The sequence below is a fragment of the Stegodyphus dumicola genome, chromosome 2 (assembly GCF_044657685.1).
Source record: "Stegodyphus dumicola isolate Sdum_Otavi_A_Nest chromosome 2, ASM4465768v1".
Classification (NCBI taxonomy): domain Eukaryota; kingdom Metazoa; phylum Arthropoda; class Arachnida; order Araneae; family Eresidae; genus Stegodyphus; species Stegodyphus dumicola.
The window spans coordinates 48655243-48679277 of NC_140769.1; the positions used below are offsets into that span (position 1 = coordinate 48655243).

General features: G+C 33.1%; 1 protein-coding gene across 2 annotated transcripts in view; it reads right to left on the minus strand.

The window, feature by feature from the left end:
• Positions 1-24035, minus strand: part of LOC118182863 (agrin-like) — a 1858472-nt gene that overhangs the window by 355709 nt on the left and 1478728 nt on the right. For both annotated transcript variants that reach the window (XM_085810649.1, XM_085810648.1), the window contains exon 13: positions 17084-17176. In XM_085810649.1, coding sequence (XP_085666775.1) covers positions 17084-17176 — 93 coding nt within the window. The remainder of the gene's footprint in view (positions 1-17083; positions 17177-24035) is intronic.

A 24035-nucleotide genomic window follows, 5' to 3' on the forward strand; every position in this document is an offset into this window, starting at 1 on the left:
ATTTCTCCCAAGCACCCATAAATATTGCTGTCTTCAAATACTCAAGTGATCATCTACAAAATTATCACAGTTATACATACATACATGATCTGCTTCTACATAGGTACATATATATAAATAGATCAGATACTGGATAAAAGCTAATTAAATACTATTAATTTCACCCAGAATGCTGCAAAATAATTAAATAATCAAGAAATGATTTAATTTTACGTTTTAAGGTATTTCTCCCGCCTTTTTAGCGTGCCTTCGTGGTGTAGTGATCTGCACGCTGGGCGCGTACTTCAGAGGTCGCGGTTCAATTCCCGGCGAGACGTTGCTCATTTATAAAGTCTCCTGCTTCCAAAAATACCTAATGTCTCTATAATCACACACGAAATAAAAGGGTGGTGGATGGTGATTCTCCACACCCAGGATTTGGCGATTAAGTTCCCTAAGAACCCCAGTCGCCCTTTAAAAGAGGGAGTATGGGAGGTATTTTCCCGCCTGCTTAGCATGCCTTCGTAGTGTAGGGGTCTGCACGCTGGGCGCGTATTCCAGAGGTCCGTGGTTCAATTCCCGGAAAAGGCGTTGCTCATTTTTCTTCTCTCCGGCTTCGAAAAAACCTAATGTCTCTATAAAGTAATTAAATAAATATAATTAATATAAGCTCACAAACCCAGAATGGTGAACTCTCTAACGAAAATGCACAAATGAAAACAATGACTTCTAAATATGGAAACAAAGTGAAACAAATGTGAATCAATGCATAAACAAAGCAAAATTAATGAAATAAAATTCACATAACATTAAAAAATTATTAATAAATCATAACTCTTTGATTTGTCAAAATTCATAATTGTTTGATATATTCTTTGATAGCGGAAAGAATTATCAACTATATCTCGTTTCTTGATTATATTTAGACGAAAAAAAAAGATTAAACAAAAAATTATTTAAATAAAAACTAACAGTTTAATTTATTTTGCCATTATTAAAATTCATCTAAATATTAAATTTCTGCATTGCACATTTGTTAGCTAGTAAACAGGCGTTTTTTTAACATTTTTATGTACTCCAACCTCTTGATCAAAATCTCCCGGGAAGCATAAAATTGTTTTTAATGGTGGTGGGGGGTTCTATCATTTTCTTGTGCTTCCGAAATGAGTTTTATTTATGTTTCGGCTTTACGCATCTTTCGTTTATCTGCAATTTTGGAATTTTTCTCGTTTTGTTTTTGCTTTAAATTATAATTCAAATTCATACCAGGATTTTGATTTATAAATATTTTGTCAGTTTCTTGTGCCCGGCAGTTACAGTAATTTTTACACTTTTTGCAATTTTACAGCACTTTGTACCAACTATTTTTTTTTTTTTTTGTTTACTTTGCTAAACTGAATATATTTGAAACTGTTTAGATATTTGATGGATATTAAAAAAATGTATATACATATATACTATGTAAGATATAAAAATACGAAGAAAAATTTATTACCAAATTAAACTTAATTGGATTAAAACCTTTAAATTCCGTACCTCCCCTCTTCAGGACTCCGCACTGCATCATGTTACATCATGCTTTTCATGCAGTAAAACGCAGTGCGATATCTTTCAACCAGTTGCTACTCAGGATTAAAACTAAGAATTTCCAAGCATAGAAACTGTACCACAACTCATTACGCATCCTCTTTTATCACTTTGCCTTCCTGCTGGCAACGTGTCGCTTTAGCATCTGATAGCTCTTCTGCCTTATATAAGATGCAGTTACATATCTGAAATTGTGGGGCGCGTTTAGCATCTGTAATTTTCTACTAAATTCATCATTTTCTACTCATTCATCATTTCATACCAGAAATAAATGATGTTCAACTACCAAGCTGAAAGTGCTTCTTTCAAAATTCCACCCAGTCAGCCACTATTCCGCAGTTTATAGTAATCTAAGCAGCAGTTTTTTTGTTCATGATAAAAAAGTGAATTGGTGCCTTCACTAACCTAGCTGTCATCTAATATCAAGTTACCCACAACGAAATAAACCATATATATATATATATATATATATATATATAATGTAAGAAAAGCTTATGAACTAGACAAAAAGGACCTGCGAGGTCAAGAATTTTGCGCGTTGAGCTGCAAAATTTTAAAATAAAATTAAAAAGTAATTCTTCAAGCTATAGCCTACGTGTAAAGTGATACTTCGTTCCTATGCAAATAAATATAAACACATAGCAAATATTCAATTGCAATATAAAATGTAAAAACATAGAATCTATGAAAAAATAAGAAAGAAAAAGCCAAAGATGAATGCTTAACTTGATTGGAATTTAAAAGTAAAAATGTATGTAAAAAAAATCTGAAAAATATAAAATCACCACATGACTTCCTCGTACAGAACATTAAATTATACGCATTTTTTCTTGCCTTTCGTTTAAATATATTGGATTTAATTAAATCTACTTCGACGATAGCGCATAAACTACAACAGAATAAATGCACTCGTTAAAATTCACTATATCTATTTACCATAGCAACACTCTGGCGCTAGTTTCACTTAACAGCGTTATATCTCATTCATATTTTAACTCAAAATGGTCAAAAATTATATAATTTGAAGAATTATCTAATTATTGCCACATGTTCAAGCCTAATACTTGCACTCAAACTTCTATTTTAAATATGCTAATGAGTTACTTAAAACATATGTAAATATGTATGACGAGCCCAACTACAACAAAAAAGGGAGATACAAACTAGATGTTATGACAATCCCACGTACAAAATTTCAACGTGTTACGGCTGATCGTTTTTGACCTGTGCAAGATACATTTGTATGGGTATACATACGTCACAAAAGAAGTCCCTTTTGAATCCATTTTTAATCCACTGCACAATCTGTTTGGGTCAAAAGAGTCCTTTACTCTGTCTGTACGTATACATGTTACCCAAAAAATAAAATAGTTGGAATGGATTCGAGACCGGTCAAAATGAACATTTTCGTTTAAATATGATACTCAAATATCCCTTTTTTCTGCGAGACGACGGAAAAAATGCGACGACGAAAAAAAAAAAAAAAAAAAAAAAAAATCTGAAATGTTTCAGATTTTAAATTACGTCTAAAGGGGCGTTTTTTAATATTTTGTGTGTTACCTTTCTTTATTAAATATCATGTTCCTCGCACTTAAACCATAAGATCCAGTGCAACAGCAATATCGCAAAATAGTTTTAAAACGAGCATATGAGCATATCTTTAGAATTTCCGATACAGAGACTCACGCGCTGGAGATAAAAATGTTTTTTCTGCACAACGTTGCCATTGCTCGCTTTGAAATCCTTGAGTTTGTTAATCAAAAATTTGTCAAAGTTTTAAAAAATAGGAAATCGATCATAAAACAAATTTCAAATTTCAAATTTGGTCTTCCACATGCTCATATTCGTTGGAGGATTACGTTATTCAAAATTCGATGACTCTATGTACCGTTGTTTTATCACAATACGAGAAATATACATACATTTATGCAGATTTTTCATTATTTAATTTCTTCAAATATAATGCAGGACTCTAACATTTTGCGGCAACAGTTTGAAAAGTGAACCGACATTTATGAGTCCGACGCAAAATGCCAAAACGAAACTAATAGTCCTTCGGGATTCAAATCCCTTTGGACTAAAAAAAAAAAAAAAAAAAAAAAAAAAGGGGGAAAAAATCCGGTGTTTTGAAGATCCGTACCCGTCCTTGCGATGTAAAGGAGAAAAGAGCTGAATCCGTAGCTGAATCCGTGAAAAAAGTTTCACCAACCCCGCGATTTGAACTAATCGCATTTTTGAAAATCAGTCTACTCTTTCCTCTGCATACGATGGTTAGTTTCTGACAGAAAGGAACCCATGAGAAGAAGTTTGTTGCGCATCATCATTGATCATTCCGCTCTCTAACACTGCGGATGGATTTCCAAAGTTAATACAAAGAGTGAACTTCCTGATCTTGATTATGATCCGCATGCTCCGCTCTGTGTTACATATAACAATAAGAACGTTTTGTGATCAAGGACTGAATTGTATCTCATTATCGTATAATATTACCTTTAGAGATAAGTCTATATATTATACACATATCTAAAGGTGATATAATACGAAGAAATTTACATAAGCCACAATAGAATAAATGCATTCTTTAAAATTCACTCTATTTGTTTACCATAGCGACAATCTGGCGCAAGGTTCACTTAACAGTATTATAGTTCGTTCATACTACAACTCAGAATGCACAAAATTTATATCATTTAAAGAATTATCTAATCGTTGCCATATGTTCTATTCAAATACTATAATAAAGCTAGAACGATGTATAAAAGAAATTAAGCAAACAAAACAAAAAAGAAACAGTTTTTCACAGACGATTGAGTATTTCTCATTCAATTAATTCAGTTCTCACTTCGCGACAAGGCAAAAATACATAAAAGCTCAAAATATCTGTATTAAAAACTACTAATTATTAAAAATTAAATTACTAATTATTAAAAATTAAATTACTAATTATTAAAAATTAAATTATTATAAATTAAGTAAATCTTAAACACTTATTTCCTCGAAAAAATTCCAGAAAGGATTAAGCCTGATTTAAATCGCAATAATAAATGAAGGCGTTATCTTCGTTGTTGCGAAGCTACGTTTCTCTAGATTGGCATCAAATTCACTATTCTGCTGCATCAAATGTAAACAAGCAATGGCCGACATAAAAAAAAAATTATTAGCCTTAGCGGCACTTAAACAACTTTTAAGTTGTTGATAATTCTAAAAATATTGCATGCAGATTTACTAAAAGCATAAAACCCTTAACTGGAATATAAGAACAACATAATTCAATCATTTTTAAAGCAAAAAATGTACAATTTACAAGCATATAAGAGTAAAGAAACTGAGATCACTGAGGCAGTTAACAGAGTGGATATAATTATAAATATATTTATATACGTTTGACGCGGCGGGTTGCAACCAAAATATGAGGTGCACATCTACATATTATAGTAGTCCTATATACAAAATTTCAACGTTCTGAGGCTGCTCGCTTTTGCGTTATGCGAAATACGTAAGTACGTTCGTACAGACGCCACGAAAAATTCTCTTCAGAATTCATTTTAAAGCAGTTTTATAATTTTTTTGGAGGAAAAAAATCTTTTATTTTGTCCTTACGTACAGATATCACGCAAAAACATCGTGCGTTCGAAAGCGGTCAAAATGGATATTTTCGTTGAAATATGCTGCCTGAAACTTTTCACGATTACAATACTTCCTTTTTAATTCGTACAAAGAAGTATTAAAGTGTAAGCTATCTCATTACATGTTAGAAGAAAAAATACAACAAAATATCATATTAAGAATAAAAAGAACCATAAGCAGCGGTAAATGAAATAATTAGCCTAATTCGAACATTATCATGGACATATATATATATATACACACATAAAGTGGCCAGTTGTCTCCAAACCAGAAGAATTTCCGAAAACTACATATATGTGTAATACAAAAATTGATATAAATGTAGGAAGAGGAATGCAATCAAAATATGATGCAGCGTTATCAAATGGAGGTAGATCAGATTCAGATGAATCCTCCTCATGAAGCCCACTGCGTTTCATGTCTCCATTTCAAGTTATTTATTTCCGCTTTGAAGCTTAAAATTAATATATATTACAAATTAATAATATTTTATGCTTATAATACATTTTTGAAGCTCTTTAGTTTATAGTCCTGGTCATATAAGCCTAATATGAGGCTAATAAAGTATATACTTATGTAATGGAAATGTATAAGCATATGCTTCCTATAGTAATGACAAAATTTCAAGCAATAGTTTTAATGAAATAGAAAAATACTGCGGAAATATGATTTTGCTTTTGAATCTAGAATCAGTATCGCAGTCTTCCATTCTTCTCAAGTTTTTTTTTTTTTTTTTTTTTTGCTGCTAACATAATATCCGCTGACTCTCTTCAATCATCTGTAACAATTCTGTGATTACGTTAGAAATAAGCCAATAACAAAAGTTTGCTACGATTTTATCGAGGTGTGTTTCAAGAACGTTTTATCAAGAATAAAAAACTTCAAATAAACGATAAATGCTTCCTTCTGACAATCATTCGACCTTCACCCTCCTCACATTTACGACAGAGAAAAGTTCGCAGCTTTCTTATATACAGTAAAGATGCTTTCCCCTTCAACCTTACGAACGAGTTAGGGAAAAAAAATGACATTTTGCACCATTAATTTGTTCGTAATATGTTGCAGGTTTTCTACACGTATCTCTTATCGATGTCCGCGAGATAAAAACTAAAGGCTATAAATAATAAAAACAGTAAAACAAGTAAATAATGCATTTAAATCTTAAACGCGGTGCATCATAAATAAAAAATAAAAAATAAATAAAGATTTGACGTATGTGGATCGGGTTAGGATAAACCTACAAGGGTAGGGGTTAACGTAACGCCTGACTCGTCTTCTAAAGACTCAGGCAAGTAAAGGGGATATTACTATACAATGCGTATCTTGGATTATGATCTTTGATGCATATATGACTAGGCTTAGGAAGAGAGGCTAGTAGATCTTTAAATCGGTGGTGGTAAGCCAACATCTGATTCGCACTCGAAAGATTCATGGGCACCTAAAGGAGACATTTACGGTGACAAAGCTGTATGACAGTTGAAATGAGTTGCATATTATAGATAGTTATAGATAGGATACCAATGATTTCTGAACTATTTTTCTTCCGAAAATAAGTGTCTAAACTTGTCAAAATTGGTTTTCCTTTTCTTTCGTCGTAAATAAGACGTGTACCATCAGTTGATTCGACAGTATTTACTTGGAGTGCTTTTTTAAGTAAGGGCTGCTTAAAAATAAAAACCAAACGAAAGAAAATTTTCAAAAACCAAATTTATTTCAGATTCTACGTACTTTTCTGTATTTTTCAACATAGTTGCCAAGTTTGTTGAAACACTTACCATACCTTAGAATTAGATTTTTAATACCCTCTTCATAGAAACTTGTCGCCTGCTCCAACAACTAAGAAGTCACGGCCGTTTTCACGTCTTAGACTAGACACTTCACGAAATTTGTTTGAAAGAGTGCTTATGGTAAAGCGTCTGTTCTCAAGAATGTTCACTTCAACTGAAGCCACTATATCATCTGTGATTATAGACGGCCGATCGCAGAGGGACTTATCATAGATGTTGTCGCGACAAGCTTTGAAGTCTTCTGACCCACTTACGCATTTTGCCTTCACTCATGGCAGGAGCTCCGTAAACATCACAAATCTGCCAGTGAATGTCTGCAGCAGACAGGTCTCTTGCCGACAAAATCAGTATCGCTGACCGTACCTTGCATGAGGCGGGCAACTCCATGGTCTTGATCATTTTAAAGACACAGAACAGACCGTAAAGGTTACCTATACAGCTGCAACTGAGCCCAGTGGTTTCCAAGGAATGCCGAGACACGACGCAAGCATTCGTTGCCGCCTGCGCGGCACGTATTAGTGTATACAACAAAACGGTCCTTACTTTAAAACACGCTACGTATTATAATACAATTTTACAATTACACTATCTATCATATACATCGACGGCATCTCGTAAAAATGTTTTCCTACAAACAAGAAGAGTAATTTTAGCGATTTTATATAAAATTTTGCTAGCATTTCAAGGATCGCGCATTGTATTAGATATGTGCAACTCAGTTGAACTGTAAAATTTTATTTACTATATTTTAACGCTTAAAACCATATTTTCACACTAGATGACTGACAGTGATAGTCTCATGATACCATTACGTTTCTAAAATAAAAAGGTACTGGGAATGTCAATAAAAATTTGCCTGTTACACTGAAAAGTTTCTGTAGACTTAAAAACTGATGAATATAGAAAATGATATAAAGAGCTACTTAATACCTTTCTTGTTCAAAACACCTTTTATTCGGTGTTTAATTATAATTTGCAATCACAAAAGAATTCCAGAGCAAACAAACAACTAATTTTGCAGAATAAAGGCATCTTATTATTGAGTATTGAGTATTTTGAGATTTTCTGTATTCATTGGAATGATTTTACATTTTGAATATGAAACTGGGGACTGCAATGTTGAATACGTTTAAGGAAATAACAAAACACCGCGTTTGGAATTCCAAAATGATATTTCCTAATTTATCAAACTTTCAGAAATAAATGCCATGCCGTCCTCTTATCCATGGCAATTTAAATTTAATACTTCAGTCTTTTCAGCATTTTCCTGCAGTTTCTTAGCAAGCAAGAGAATTCAGTTTAAAATTAATGTGTACTATTGGGAAATCTAGCTAAATCTTCGAGTATAAACATCAGCGAAGAGCAAATAGTTTTCTTTCCGTATTACTCATATGTTAGAAGAACTGGAAAAGATATAACAAAATAGTCTCCTTTCTCAAGAGAACGTAATTTTGCATAAGAGACATTCAGAAGACGCATTTTAGATTCAATAGCGTCTGTAAGCCTACATAAGTATTAATATAAGGTTTCTCTAACGATCGCATAAAATATGTACGTCTTTTTGAGAACATACTGTTTTCTTATACTACGAAACTCATTTAATATTAATAATGTCTGAATACTCTAGCTGTAATTTCTTTGAATATTTTCAAAGTTTGAAGATAAACTTTGAAAATATTCATACATTCTTTCGCGGAAAAAAACTAAACTTGCTTTTGGCATTATATAAGGCCTATAAAATGTCTCTGTAAGAATGCCAAAATTCTGTTTTGGTTAAAAAGTGTTTTATTGTACGAACGAATGTTTCTCAAGAAAAAAGCAGTGTTAACATTTGTCCATTGCCAGGGATCACATAAAACCGTTTTTAACTTGATAAGAAAGAACGTAATCGAAAGTTTCCCATTTTTATCAATTGGACAATTAACGATTTACAAAAACTGAAACTAGACATTCATACAATGTCATAAATATTTACATACTCTGACATACATAAATAATTGACACCTAGTTTAAAATATCATAAAATGTTTGATGACATAGTATAACATCCCTGGCAACACTTGTCCTTTTCGAAATTAGTAATCCGCCGTGACGTACGTAGTGTACGTGCGATCGCGAATATCTGTCCTATTAAATTATTACATTACATATATATCATATTATATCATTATATTATTATTATCCGTTATTCTTCCTATTAATTTATCACATTATATGTATTATATTATGTTATGTTACAAAGATCATGAGTCATTATCTTATCAAATTATTATTTTATTATTTTATATTTTCATGTACACCCGTAAAAATGTATAACCGATATAAACCGTTTATTAGAAAAACGTTATAGCTTACACACAAAAGATAAGTTTTAGCATTTCTGATAAACGGCTGTATTCAAGGTTCTACAGTAGGCGTCACTCAGTTTGATCTCTGTTAACGTTATCATTCGGATCCTGTTATCAAACTGTTGAAGTTTCCCTGTTCATATTCAAAAACACTGAAATTACTTTGAAAACAATTCGGTTAATATGATCAAAATATTATAGAGTAATTTTTTTAAAACTAAAGTAAAACTGACATGTCAGGTCAATGAAGGTTATAAAAATTGGCAACTAATAGCGAAATGTCTCCTAGTAAGTAATTAAATCATTAAACAATTTAATTTTGCTTTGACTAAATTTAAGCAATGAAAAGCATCCCTAGTTTGGTGTCTATTTTGAATACCGCTTTATATTTTAAAGCGGTTAGGTACATATTCGACTTTTTCAGGAGCAAAATGTTTCTGCAGAATGTTGCCCTAGGAAAATATTCGTGAAAACAACTACTTAGGTTGCTTTTTTGGACCTATTTTCAATTTTGCATTCGCATATTCTCTTTCGGCGAGGATGCCCTCAAAGTATTAAGTTTAGAAGGCATAGGCTAAAGAATTTCCAGAAAAATTATGAACAGTTCATAAACAAACTTTTGCATTAAAGACATTTTGAACAGTTCATTAACTAAATTTTGCTTGTTCCTAATTAAAATGGTGTGAAAAAGCCTATTGATATATTTCTCGTTATGCTTAGGTGAATTCCATTGCTGTTTTGAAGGGCACTTTTTCTAATCGTTGAATGTTAAATTTAAGTGGCGACTGATATAAAACAAATCTTAAGCACGTCTCGTGTCGTGAAGGTGCGTTAGAAAACGTTAATCAATAGACTAATATGTGCAGACTTCATATTTCTAAGTAATATGTTTACCATAAAAAACTGTACTTAATATATACATAATAAAATAGTTCAGTGAAGCACTCGGATTTTAAGTTTTAATTTCAATTAGATTTAATTAGAGTTCGCTGTGCAGGTATTTTTAAAGCTTATTTTGTTTATTTAAATGAAGGCAAAATTGGGATTTTAATTGACATTTCAAAATGTATACTGTTGATTTAAGTACGAATTTTGCTTTGATTTAAATTAGAAATCGCATACCGCATTTTTACTTTGGTTCACCTTAAAACGCAAGATAATGCAAGGTCCTAAATAAATAACTTTGCTAGAGTTATATTCAAAATGCATAGCATAACATTTTAATTTTTAACAAAATGCATAGCAAAATAAAACAACGTTAAATTTCTCCATACCGTATACGTATGTATGCATCTCACTAATTGTTTGTTTTCGATGTACAAGGATGCAATTTGTATATCATATTAATATTTATAAAAGCTATACAAGGATCACTCTTTTGCTAAATACAGGAGAATCTCGCTTAACGAGCATAATTAGTTCCCGAAGCTTACTCATTATTCAAAACACTCGTTATGCGAAACATTTTTTTCCGTAGAAATTATTGTAAATTAGGATAATCTATTCCATTCTGAAAAATGACACTCAAACAAATTTATAATAATGTAATTTTGTATTTATAATATATCCTTTTTCTTACAAGAAAGTTGTCTAAAGCCGTTCGTTTTTGCCAAAAGCCGTTTGTTTTTGCTTCAGAATCTGGCAGAAAGGAGACACAGCACTAATTTGAAGCCTACATAATTATTATCCTATTAGGGTGACGCTGCTCAACATACGATGCAAGTGTTTCCCGTGCTTCAGCAGTATTAAGTAAAATGTCATATAATATGGATGAAATGATGTAATTTAGAAAAAGTTATTACGAGCAATTACTGTTTTTAGAAAAGTGTCGGGAAGTACCCAAATTAAAATGAGGAATTAAGGTGTTATCGCTAATTTAAATAGTAATTGTCAAACAAAGCTTTTAAATCGTCGAATTTTAAAATAAAAATATCATTAACTTCTCAAAAAATATGAAATAAATAAAAATCAAATTCGAAATTCGGCCTTGGAGTTGCACATGTTCAGGTGACGGACTGCGTGTTTTAGAAATTGGGTAGCTGTGGGTGTCGTCATTTTTCAACAGTGCGAGGAACCTGCCTACCTCCTAATTACCTACCGATCGATTGGCAGATTCTTCATTGTTTAATAACAGAGATTACCTACTTGGATCCAACTCTTTCCTCCCCAATATTTCCTAAAAATATATTTTATGCTCCTGAAGCTAATGTTTTTAATTGTGACATATTGTAATAGTGACACTGTTCACAGAAATAAATAAACAATAATTTTCACGTAGTAGTAGTAGTAAAAGGCAGTTTCACATACTGGGATAAAAAGGATATATATATACTGCAAATTAGCATAGACTGCAAGTTAGCATAGATATATGTACAAGAGGCGTACAATCGACTTTTGAACGAAGCTTTCTATCAAAGAAGCATAACAAAAGTTAAAACCGTTTTGATTACTAAAAGTATTTCATCGAATGCCAGAAGAAACATGCATAGCAAAGTCTAAAGGTATATTCTAAACCATCTAAAATTATTTTATGAAAATATATCAATTTTTCAGTTAAAACATATATAACATTTAACGTAAGACTTCCTTATTGATTATAATTTATCATTGATTGCAAGTTAGCATAGAGAAATGTTACAAGCATAAAACTTAAAGACTTTCAAGGATTTCAAGCATATACGTTCTGAGAAAAAAAATCTTGCAATAAATATAAAAGCACACGAAGCCTAAAAAAAATAGCGTACTACTACATAAGATGTTTTCAAAGGAAATCTAATTTAATTAGCTGGTTTACATCCTAATATCATTAATATCATTCTTCTTTTAATTGAAATAGATTACCTGACAAAATTTATAAGTATAAAAAAGTTAAACAGTAATTATGTTTTTCAAAATAATCCAACTTTTGTTTCGCTGTTGTTCAAGAAAACTCCCTTATGTTGCTATTTTCGTTGAGATTTTTAGATGAATGAAAAGGAAGCCTCTGACAAACCAGCTTTTTATTGGTTTGCGACGTTCTTTGGCTTCTTTCAGTAACTCATTTGGAATAGGTTTCCCTTTGTGTTAAAAACCGAGATGAGCATAAAAGAATTTCGAACAATATAAGAGAAGAAAACGCTTGATTAGTTTTTCCGAATGTAACAGTTGATTAGTTTTTTATTGAAAGAAAGATATTAACAGCAGTTGTCTTCTTCAAATAAGGAAACTTGAGAGCAAATACAGAAGGGGAAAAAGATTAAGAATAATGTACGAATAAAACATTCACAGTCGGTTAAATTAAAAAAAAATATGTGATACACCTTGAAATTTATAACAGTTGCTAGTGTTTCTGTCAGTAAATACAACGTAAATTTATAAAAAAAATTCCTGTTATATCAATACGTATCAAAAGTGTAATTCCCTTGAGATTTAATTAAAAATAGCTTTAACTGCATAAAAAACTTTTCGTTCTTATACTTAATTAAAGTGTAGGGAGATATTTTCAAAATAATAAAAATAAGTTCTAGCTTTTACGTTTCATGGAAAAGTATCTGGAAATGATGCAATTAAATATTTTTTACATCAAATGTTAATTTAAATTTAGTTCTTATCACATTGCGACTAGCATCTTATGATAACTCAAGCAGGTTTTCTTTGCAAAAATAGCTTTCCCTTAAAAAATTTTATATTATATTTGATAGTAAGTTGATTTTAACTAAATTTCCAAAGTCCTCTATTATAATTGAATTTCAAATACTTGAAATATCGGGTATCCTATGAATCTCAACATGAGCTGATTCATACAATCAAAACTAATATTTATTTTAATTTTGCAGTAAAATTTACAAATGCAATTGTTCCAAATCTCCAAGTGTATAATAATCAGTTGGAGACGCTATTTTTAATAGTTGTAAATTACCATTTCGATTCTTGGAAAAAGTGCGATTTTATAAGCGAAGCATTTATTCACATCTCAAATATGACGGACTGTATTCAACTTTTTAAAATTTTATTTTCATACTCTTTACACCGTTCATAACCATTCGCAGCCATGAATGCTATCAATATTTTTAAAAATATACTACCTCACTTGGCAGTCAACCATAGAAAAGCATAGCAAGAAAGTATCGTTATGTGTGGCAAACGCAACATACTGCTGCCGTGATATGATATTATCGATCAGGAAGTGCAAACTTTACAATGAAAAATTTTACAAAATGTGATAATATAAAAATACAGTTAAATATTTGTATACATCAGCATAGTAAAAAACTGCAATTACGAGGTTAACTATAATAAAAGAACACAATAATTACACTCCTACTAAAAAATAAGCAACAAAGGTAAAACACGAAGTAAAACAAAACTATTTAATACGCAATTTAATATGTAATCTTATACGTGAAACTGATCCAAGAGGTTGGCGTGGCATTATTAAACCACACAGTAAACAATAAAGCAGAGAGATACAAAACACATATATTACTACCATCATATCGCGAAAGACGAAATGGGTCGGAAAAAAGCGCAATGGAAAAATCCGGGTATTAACGTGTATGATACGCTATTTTTGAAATGCATGTCTGACAACAGCGAGGCAAGCTGGTAATAGTGTCGTTGATAGCTTGCTGTGCCAGTAGAGCCCATTCTTATAGTAATGCATATCGAAGCTCGTGTAGATTGCCTGGAGATTGATTTCTGCGATCCGCTATCCGCCGCGCCGTCCCAACATATCCCGCACATGCTCTATGGCACGTAGGTCCGGTGATCTAGCAGACCCCGGCAGATGCAGAATAGTTTCCCTCTCCAGATAACTCCGCACCACTCAAGCTCTATGCAAGCGGGCGTTATCGTCCATAAATATTGCGTTGGTACACATTGCAGAGATAAAAGGACGCATAAGAGGATGTGGAATTCCGTTGAGATATCGGAAGGCTATGACGGAACCACAGGAAGAATAAAGAGGTAGGAGCGTCCGTTCTTTGCGAAGCCCATGGAAGTAGACCTCCTCCTCTTCTGTAAGAGTGTCTTTGGAGGAATTTGACGCCTGACAGCGAGTCCCTGGCACCAAGAGAGTCCTTTAGTGATCTTGGACACAATGCTTTGGTGTCCATATTCACGGATCTAATGCAATCGCGCTGTGATATGCCATGGCTACAGAGGAAGACAAATCACAGATCAACATCATGCAGTCAAAGTGACACAATCTTGTTTGATATGGGATATTCTGCAGTAGCAGAGGAAAGTGATACTAGCTGTAATGCTGTTAATGATCTACGGCCTCTTGAACCTAGCAACAGGAAGTGAAATTCTGCCGTTCTGGTAAATCTCTGGCGTCCAGACGATTCCACAGGCTATTGATGACAATACAATAAACATTCAGATCTCTCACGAAAGTCTTGCACCAGCTTGCAACATCTCAATAGACTTCCATCGTATTTCATTTTTCAGCTCACGGGTTCCGCTTTGGCTATTTGGGATTACAGGGAACATTCGCTAATTGCAAACTGACACATAAGTCATACATGCCCCTTTTTAAGGTGTCCTGCTGTGATTGCTGAATTGCGTTTCATGCTAAGTTTTGTTGCCCATTTGCATTTGGCAATGCAACCTGTACCTCACATGTAAATTGCATGTTTTGATTCCCATTTTTTCATTCTTTCTTTTTCTTTTAGCGTTTGTTGCTTAATTTTTGGGCATAAGTGTATTTACAAGAAAATGTTTTTTGGTTTTAAATCGCGTTGCACTGCAATTAATCTGATTTTACGGTCTTTGCCTAGAAGCCAAGAGGCCAGTTACGTACAGGAACGTTGTCAGTTTTTAAAATTACCATGATTTCTCTTTTTACGTTTCCTTTCTTAAAGAACCATTTAGTTCCTCCTCCCATTGCACTCGTATAGTTATTTTTCCAGTACTACCATACTGCTTGCACCATTTTACTCAATTTTTGCAGCTGTTTAATCCGTTTCTTTCACTTCAGATACTGATTTTTCCTTGGGACATACAATTTCATCATTAGACCTGTCTTTGTTATTAGAATAGCTACTTGTTTATTTAATCTTTTCTGTGTTTTCTTTTCAATATTTTTCTATATGTATGGAATTTCCAAAACGCACATCGTCAAACTTTCTATCAGCATTATGCCGAGTTTTAAAATTTTTATTATTAGCTCCAGACTTGGCAAATTCTTTTTTACTTAGTAAATCATCATCACCATCACTCCAGTCACTGAAATCATCATCACGTATTCATCTTTATTCTACCTAGATTTCCTTTCTTAACTTTCTTTATGTCTGGCTTCACTCCTGACAGGAATTTCTAATTTGTCTTGAGATATCAAGGATGTATGTGATGAATCGCTCATGGGAGAAGAAATCGCAGATTTGCCTAATTTATTGACTACGGTTAAGTAGTTTAATTTCAGTCTTTTATATAAACTCATTGAACCTTTATACAAAGTTGCTATTTTTGGTGTTGAACACCTTCTTCCCTCCTTTTAACTGGTGGAGATGCAGAATGTGCTTGTTTGCCAGTTGGTTTCGCTGCAGTTGGCAGTCCTTTTTATGCGTAGTACCATGTTTCTCACATTTCCTGTCTCTATTTTCTAAACTCTTCTGAGAATCGTCATATCGATTTTCTGCAGTTCTGTTATTATGACGACCTCCACGTTCACGCCAAGAACCCCGATTTCTACTACAATCGATTCGATACGATAAAATAAATTACAAAACACGGTAAAATCAGAGGGTTAAGAAAATAGTGGAAATCGACGAAAGGCGGTTTATGAAGTGTAAACGTTAAGTTGGTCGAAAATTGATTGCTTGACGAGGCATCAACTCGTTCCAAATTCTGCAGGAAGGACTGGCGTGCTTTTTACGGGATCTTCGCCAACCTCGATGGTAACCAACTTTAACGTTGACGGAATAATGGCATTGGAAATGAATAATTCTCGGAAATTAATCAATCTTCAGCTGCAATTTAAATTTTGCGACTAAAAAATTTCTTTATACTTTATACATAGGATTTGAATTACAAAGAAGAAAAACAAAAGAGAGGAACATATAAATCGGCAAAATAATATTAAGTGATATCGGCAACTGTTGTGTTAACTGTTGATATTTATGAACTCAAAATTCAGCATCCGGTAATGGAAAGCTTACAGCATTGATGGAGTAATCTAAAAATTGCGAATAAAACTTTGCTTCTGTACTTATAATCAAACCCAAATTAAATGTACTTCTTAAAGCTTCATCCCAATTTTAAAGGAGGAAAACAAACAAAAGCCCGAAGGTTTTTAAAACGAATTATTGAGATGAAATTCTGGAGATAAATTTTAGGAGCTGACTTACCTAAAGGTGGTCACAAAGGTTCATGCTTAGAATGGTATTTGAGCACCTAAACTCAGTTAATCTTATCATAACGGAAATCCCGAATTTAAGAATTTAGTTTTAAAACGTATTAGATGCAAAAATATAAAACTTAACCTTCCGGTGCCAGAGATGAGCACGGGACATATAGTAAAATATTTTCAACAGTTAAATATTCCGACAGATTTTTATTTAAAGAAAGTAGAGGAATTTAGATTTCAATCACCTGTGCCTGTGAAACCTCAGGATATAGTTTATACTTTCAAGCATAAGCTTGGTTCAAACGAGAAGCTGAATTTTTCATGCCAAATGATGAATCATTTTGTTTAGAGAAAGATAAAATGTTCGGCATTGAAATTTAAGAGACAGATCAAAATACGATACTTTATTGAAAGCTAATATTACTTACTTGGACACCCAGCATTGTTAGGTCCCGAAGCAGCTGTCTGGTCATCTGGACAGCAACCAAATGTTGTATCAGCGCATGTCTGAATCATAGCAACTGAAAAAATTTAAAGAAAAATTCATTTTACAAATGAAAGTATTTAAGATACTAAAAGTATTAAAGACTATTTTAAAATAATCAATGTTATAAGTGCACTGAAATAGACACTTTTTTTAAAAGAGACATGCATAACATCTAGGGCCAAGTGTATGTATGATTGAATTATTCTTCGAATGGAGGTTACCAAAATGTTGACTGGATTACATTAGTTAAGGTTAATGTGATCTGTGATTTCAGTGTCATAGATGAAAAGTTAATATGTTATAAACCTCTGTATGTTGTAATCATTTGTAATATAAGTTAAAATACACAAAACGCTTTTGTAAAAGAATTTTTTTCAATATAGAATTAGATCATAGAAAAAGATTGTCAGAATACTGAAATTGAAGAATAATGATATAAAAGGAAAATTTTAAAAATTAATATTGGTTAAATTACAATTTACGATTACGAAGAGGGGAAATGCACGAGTGAAAAGGGAAACCATTACGAATAAGAAGGACATCAGACAATACACACACGTGATCTCTCTCGATATCTCATCAGCATTTAACCATCTCTTGTAACTGGTCTTACTGGAACAGCTGATTCATGTAAAATGTTCAAAAGAATTTCAACCTTACTAAAAGCTACTGCAACAAACGAAAAATAATATATAAAGGAAGAAGAATTTAGAAGTATAGAGAAGAAGGAGTTAATATTACAAGTGCAGCAAAGGACAACGACACAACTCAAGCATAGGTCCTATGATCATCATCTCCAACGCGGCTTTAAAATATAGAATTTGAGGACAACGCCCAGATTCAAATCTACTCGTATGATTTTTTCTAATCATAAGTGGAGATAATGGGACAACCATTGTGCGAAAGCATACAAAGATACCAAAATGATAATCTTCCCAAAAGCAACCAACTGGTAAACCACTCGCTAAGAATTAAATAGCAAGCTCTATCACTCCGATGCCGGGACATATTTAAATATCTTGACTCCCACCTGGACAAGAAACTTGCATGGATGCCGCAGCTTGCGGAAATCAAGATCAAATACAATACAATTATAAACTACTTAAATAGGATTGTGGACCAGAATTGGAATCGAAAAGGACGCCTACTGAAATAACTTTACCTTCAAGGAGTGGAATTTATGATTTTACACGGTTGTCCAATTAGGATTACGAATACAGTTCGAATTAATCAAAAACTTCCAGAGAATCACCCTCTTGAAAATAAAGAAAGTTTTCTCAACCACATCCACATCATTCCTACAGACTCTTGCAGGAGTAATACCGTTCGACTTTACGGCTGTGGCGGAAAAGAACATGTTCAGGCAGATTATCAAAAGGAAATAAAAATAAATGAGTACCTTATAATTCCAAGGAATTACTTGCAACCAACAAACACGGCACATTAAATGCTCACAGCATCTAGCCGCAATTCAGGATTTCCCTTGGAATAGACACCTACCCAGTGAGTAAGGTCTAGAACTCCTCAAGAAGATGAACGAGAAGGTAAGGAGCAGCCTTTTTCGTATTCCATAAAACACATAGACTCATTCGCTGTTCTTCCAGCTGAGTGACAAAGCTTCCGCATTTCATGCGGAATGTGAAGAATTTAGACACGCGGCTTTGGGGACAGATGAGTCAATCGTTTCCAATATCTCGATCTTCTCGGACAGTATGAGTGTTCCATAAAGTCTTAGCAAGAAAGGCGACATCCTGCTGCACATTTTCGAGCTCAAGAACACCCTCTCCCGCATAGAACGTGGGGTCCCCACTCTGCCTCAATTGGTTAACAGCACATCAGGATAAGAAGGCCAACTAACAGTTAGATAGCCTTGTTAAATCAACTACTAACATTACATCAGTCAGTGTAGGGGTCCCACTCGCAGAAGAGGTCGCCCAGCACAGGATCCACCAGTGCGTTACAGGACTCTGGCAAAACAGATCGGATGAATATCCCAATAGACGTCATACTTACAGCATCTTCCAGGAAGTTTTCACAGCTAGGCTCAGGACAGACGTCTTCCTTATGAAAGCGTACACAAAACACGGCAGGTGTCCAGCCTATTTGGACCGTTTTCTACAACAAGCTGTAAAGTGCTCATGTGGATTGCATTTTTCAGAGGCATGAGTACTATATTATAGCCGAAACTGTTATTAGAAGAAGGCATTCCGCGGTGAACAATTTCCCATTAATTACAGAGCCATGAAGCTTCCAGTTTCGTTATAAAGATACTTATTATAAAAAAAAGTGTCAAAGAAATCATCAAATACTGTATAAATGTCACACGTGACGTCATAAGACTGTAATAGAAAGCCCAATATAAATCATGTCCAATAGGACAAAAAGCCACTGTAAACAGTGTATATATTGTATCATGTTTATGCTAATATCTTTCTTTTTATAATACGTTTTTCATGAAGTATGTGTCCACATAAATGCCGAAGGCTGGCGCAACGATCGGTGTGATTTGTCATCTGTTGTGCCAATGCAATTTCAATCAACAGATGTTGTGTCATCTGTTGTGCCAATGCAATTTCAATGCAAAGTCTTGAAACCTGTGGCGTCATACCTATGGTGGGAATGGCAGAGCAAGTCATGGGTGATTGCTATGCGTATATCTACACCTTACGTCCTCGCGTATTTTATTTTTCTCTAACACATTTTACATATAACGTAAATTTCTACTTCCTCAGGGCGTTCAGAAAGCGCGCGCCTTTAAATTTTAAAGTAGATTCGTACACATAGTGATTGTTTTCGTCTTACTAACAAAGACAATTCCTCCCAAACTACCTGGAAAAGTCACTTGTAGCATTCCCTGTAGAGACATTAGGTAATTTGGAGCCTGGAGAGCTGAAACATTAGCAAGGGCTTTGCCTGGAATCGAATCACGAACCTCTGTAATACGCGGCCAGCGTGCAGACTACCACACCAGGAAGGCATGCGAAGGAGGCGGGAGAAACACCTTATATTCCTTCTAACGTTTGAACTTCATGTCAGCCTAATACAGGAACTGACAATTCACAACGAAGAAAACACGAACTAATGTCCAGTCTGCGATTTCATTGAGTCAGCTGCTCATTCAACTTCTCTAATTATTTATGAATGATTTTGAGGTCTAAGGAGTAGCAGAGACAACAATAAGAACGAACAAAATTTTTAAATCACAAGGAAACAAAAAGGAAGATATCTTATTAAATATTGTATTATTAATATTAATATGCATTCTTATTGGAACGTAGGTATTCTTTTAAAGAAATGTTATTGAGATATTCACCACTAATTTATCTATGACTGCTTTTCATTTGTTATGTTCTTACTGTAACCGCGTCTTTCGGAAATTACACAACTCTCATAATTTTTCCCTCTTGATTTTTTTTATTTTCGGAATACAGAAAAAGCAAAGGGGAAAAAATGTTAAATATACCCAAGGAAATGATGTCTGCTACGCGTTGCAGTTTAACTATTCTGTTTGTTTCTCTTTGGCTTACAAAATTTGCTGTCTGAAATATACATAACAATGTTTTCGGGAGTTCATTGTTAAATGAGTAAGTGCGTCATTCTTTGTTATGGAATGTAAATATTCATTCTTTCCTCATACTGGAAAATTATGGCTTTCAATAAACGTGGTATGCGTACTAGGAGAATTGTATTTTGAAGTTCTCCCCCTCACGTTATAACAATTGAGAATTTCATGAATATCAGTGTGTCTTTAGTAAGAGAAGTCATACTTTTAACACATCACATTTTCGAGTTAAATCCCATTCTTGACAGAAACAATGGTAAATTATCACATGGAAACATAACCTAATCAGAGATTTTAAATTTCTCGTATCCCAAGAGACTCAGTTGTTTAAGAGTAAAACATTAAATGAGAGCTTTGTAATTCCTTTTACATTTCAGCTTGAATAATTAATTTTTATGACTATTTTCTGATTTAGCTAATATTTCATGTCTTGGATTCCTTTTAATAATTATTATTATTTATAATTTTATCGCTTCTATATTTTAAAAATTTTTATCCTGTTATCAATTCAAAGGGCCTTTTTCTCTGTCAAATACTTCCCATTCTTTTTTTTTTTTCATTTTCGGAATAAGTATTATATTTTAGAACATATATTTGCTAACCAATAGAGATAAGATGAGATTACGGCGATAATAAGTAAAATACCATAATTACATACATATATCCTATAAAGTGGAAAATATACATATAACTGGTACATATACATATCCTATAAACTGGAGCATCACAAATATTGCAACCAATTATTATAACTAAGGAGTTTTGTGCTTTGAAGCAATTTGGTGCTCCCAAATGGGAAGTAATCGGCAAATATATTCGGGCCGTAGCTGATTTAAAATGCATAATTTAAGTCTCCTCTTTCCTGTATGCTAAATACGCATTGCATTCCAAGAAAAATAATTTTATTTTTCGTTCATCAGATTTATCTCGCGTTTTTTCATTTATCACTATTTTATTTTCAGTTTTCATTTCAACAAAGAGCATACGCATAAATAAAATAAAAAGAGGTTATTTATTTTATTTCCTTTAACCAAATTAAAAAACACATTTTTTTCGACATTTTTTTCGATAATTCTCCTTTCTCATCGTAAACGTATATATTATTTCACTTGAGATATAACAAAATAATAAAGTTTTATAGATGATTTAAATAAAATTTTATTAACAAAGCGATATTTCACGGAGTAAACAAAAAATTGTAAAATAAGATTGAAATTACCCAGTAAACAGCGACAATTTTTATAACTCTTTGTGAATATTATTGAAGATTCTGTTATACTTGTAGAGTCATAACTTTTTTTTTGGAGCAGAATATGTGAAAAAATGCACAGTGTCCTCGCCGGGACTGGAAACCAGGACCTCTCTAATACATGTCGAGTATACTTCCAATTTCGTTACGTAGGCATGCGGAAAGAAGAAAGTACCTTTTACACTTTCCCTTTTAAAGGCCCACTGGGAATGAAGGGACCCTATCGCCAAATATTGGTTGTGACGAATTACCGTTCAGCACCCTTTTAGCTCGGACACCACTTGTAAAGTCATTAAATTTTTTAATGCTGGAGACTTGAAAAATGAGCAGTTCCCTCAAAGGGACTCGAATACGCGAATCAAATGATCTCTTGAATAAGCGTCGAGTGTGCTTCCAATTACACCACGAAGGCAGGCAAAAAGGAGGGTGAAAATACCTTATAGTATACTTAATGCTTTAGTCTAGATTTATTTAATATTTTTTTAAACATTCCTTCTGGAAAAGTTTGATATATATGTAGATTATTTCTGCGATCTTCTCCATATGTTGTGAAAATACGATTCGATGTCCTCAGAAACTTCTCCATAAAGACATAAAGACATTTTAACTTAAGCACATAACCTTTGTGTGATTTGGTACATCTGTATTAAAAAAGCAGCTTAAAATAGATTGTGTCATATTTTCCTTTTAGAATAGTTGTTTTATTATATGACAAGGAAAAAAGGTCAAAATCGAACTGTGACAATTAGTGTACGTTTGAATCCAGTAATGGGGGTAAATTTGTATGTAGTCTACATAAAGACCAACTGCAAACATTAAAATAAAAGAACGCCATATGATAAAAGAATGATATAAGATCAAACACTGAGTTTTAAAAATAAATGTTACACTGTTGTAAATTTATATAAACATTTAATATTTCCATTTATTGCACGTTTTTGCGCGTTGCTAAATATATTTCAGTTTTTTATTTATTTTTTGGTTATATTTTGGATAAAAATTTTAATTTTTAATCTTAAGGTGAAATTTGTGGCCGAGCATTTGTACGTAAACGCTTATTTTTTCTACAGAATTACAGAATTTTTGATTCTGAATCCAATAACATTTAAATTATGAACATAGCTCAAGTAGACCTAGAGATAGGAGCAGAAATGCGGGTGCGTTGGCGACATTTAGAGGTTTTTCGCCAATTTGCGGACTTTCTGGAAGTTTCGAGAAAACGCATTTTCAAAGTACCAGAAGATCTAGCAAACCCATATAAAATCAGCTCTGTAACCAGTGAACTGTCAGTTGCTATAATCTCTTACTTTAAAACAGATTTTAAAACCTTTTTGACGGTGATAAACGAGCTGAGTTCGCATTCCAGTTACGAAACGCAATGGGCACCCTAAACACAGCTCTATCTAAACACAGCTAAATCTACGATATAACGTGTATTCGGGAGGAAATAATTGCTTAATAGCGCAACCGACAAAGGTTAAGGCCTTTTCCCCCTCCGAACCATTACCATGGCAACGAATTATTGAGGAAAAAGCCGAATCTTCTAAAAATCCTTAGATTCCATCTGTTCGATGATGCGGACACACTTTACAGTCGAAAATGTGAGCAAGGTTGCTATGACTTTTGACGTATATATTTTAAAGTAATATACTGCTTTTGAAGTCAATTCTGACTGATTTCAGCGAGTCTGTTTTTAAAGAGAGTTAGTTGAATTAGATTTATAGTTTATATTAGGCATGGCATTTGTTAGGTATGAGATATCTCTTGCGTTAAGATTGATTTAATTAATCTCCGCTTTTTCCTACGGTTATTTACAGCTGTTATTTTTGCTGTGAACTCTTGTTAATTATAATAAATTCTCAATTTCTTACTGCTTAACTGGAGTAATAGCTGAAACGATTTCTACGAATCCGTATCGTAGAACAATAGCAAATGCCGTAAAGTAACAACTAAAGCCATAAAAGTCGAGAAGTAAAATTAAACATACCTACAGCGAAGAAAAATATACAAATTTAAATAAATCAAAAATAAATAAAAGTTACAATCTGAGAAGCTCAGGTTATTGTTTAAGATCCCAAAGAT